At 39.0% G+C, this 1,452-nt stretch overlaps 1 protein-coding gene across 1 annotated transcript; it reads left to right on the forward strand.

Moving 5' to 3' along the window:
• Positions 209 to 1,144, forward strand: LOC18783960 (probable CCR4-associated factor 1 homolog 11). Its single transcript, XM_007217299.2, has one exon. The coding sequence runs from the start codon at positions 224 to 226 to the stop codon at positions 1,142 to 1,144; it is 921 nt and encodes a 306-aa protein (XP_007217361.2). The 5' UTR covers positions 209 to 223.

A 1,452-nucleotide genomic window follows, 5' to 3' on the forward strand; every position in this document is an offset into this window, starting at 1 on the left:
GTAAATTCACAATTTTCGTATTAAAAAAATTAAAATTAAAAAAAAATTCAGATAATGGATCCTATTTTTATGGAACACAAATATCCATTATCTTTTTTAATTCTAAAATAAATTTAAATTTTTTAAAAAAAAAACCTCTCGCATGCACGGAAACGCGTGCAGAGAGGCTAGTTTTGCTTATTTCCTACTTGCACTTGGAAAAGTAGCACTCTCTATATAATGGATGACTTTGGTCAAAGATAACATTCGACACAAATTCAAGAACAACGCGGAGCACAGGAGAGCAAAATTTAAGAAGCCTAACCCAGAATTAAAGATGAATAAAAGAGTGGAGATTCGAAGCGTTTGGCAACAAAATTTAGAATCCGAGTTTGCTCTCATTGAGGCCGCAATTGCCCACTACCCTTTTGTCTCCTTCGACACTGAATTCCCAGGCACCATACTTGAATGCAAGGCTTGGGATCCCCCTGCATACCAATACCAAATCATGAAGGGCAATGTGGACGCCATGAACATCATTCAGCTGGGCCTAACACTCTCAGACCACAGAGGGAACTTGCCTGATTTGGGCACAGATTGCTGCTACATATGGGAATTCAACTTCAGGGACTTCGACATTGAGCGTGGCGACCATCACAGCGCAGACGCAATCGAGTTTCTTAAGCGGCATGAAATCGATTTCTTGCAGAACAAGAAAAAGGGTATTTACTCTTCCAACTTCTCGTGGCTGATGGAAAGGATGGTACTCCACAATAGGTCCCGTTTAACATGGGTGACTTTCCATGGTTCGTATGATTTCGGGTACCTGATGAAGATTCTAACTCAGAAGGACTTGCCGATGGACATTGGTGGTTTCATGGGGGAGGTGGAGAAAAAGTTTGGGAAAAGAGTTTACGACATCAAGCACTTGATCAAGTGTCAAGGGCTTTATGGAGGTTTAGAGAAAGTGGCTCGTTTGCTTCAGGTTGGTCGTGTGGCTGGGAAGAGTCACCAGGCTGGTTCTGATAGTCTATTGACTTTGCAGACGTTTATGAGGCTCAAGGATGTGCATTTCGGAAGTTTTTTAAAGAATAAAGACAACTGTAGCCTAAGTTTAAATCAGTTTCGAGGGGTTTTGCATGGTTTAGAACTTGAGGCTCATTGACCATCATTGAGCCTTTCTCTTTTCATGATTCTTTAATACCTTTGATAGATAAATAGGTAATGGGAATTTTGTAGCCCCATTTTGTACTTTTTACAGGATTATAAATACAACATGGTCAAAACAATTTATTTTATTCTTCTAGGGCTCATTTGTTACACATGACTGTTTTGGCATGGACAATGCTTAGGGATTGTCTTGGCTTGGACTATCGGTTTGCGTTTGGTGTATGCTTGGACTAGGACTAGATTTTTTTATTTTTTCAAAAGTATCTTTATATTTGTATATATGTATAAATACATATATTATGT

The sequence above is a fragment of the Prunus persica genome, chromosome G3 (genome assembly GCF_000346465.2).
Source record: "Prunus persica cultivar Lovell chromosome G3, Prunus_persica_NCBIv2, whole genome shotgun sequence".
NCBI classification, from domain to species: Eukaryota; Viridiplantae; Streptophyta; class Magnoliopsida; order Rosales; family Rosaceae; genus Prunus; species Prunus persica.

Excerpts from the sequence above, each read along its gene's own strand:
- LOC18783960 (XM_007217299.2), top strand. The coding sequence starts at position 224 with ATGACTTTGGTCAAAGATAACATTCGACACAAATTCAAGAACAACGCG.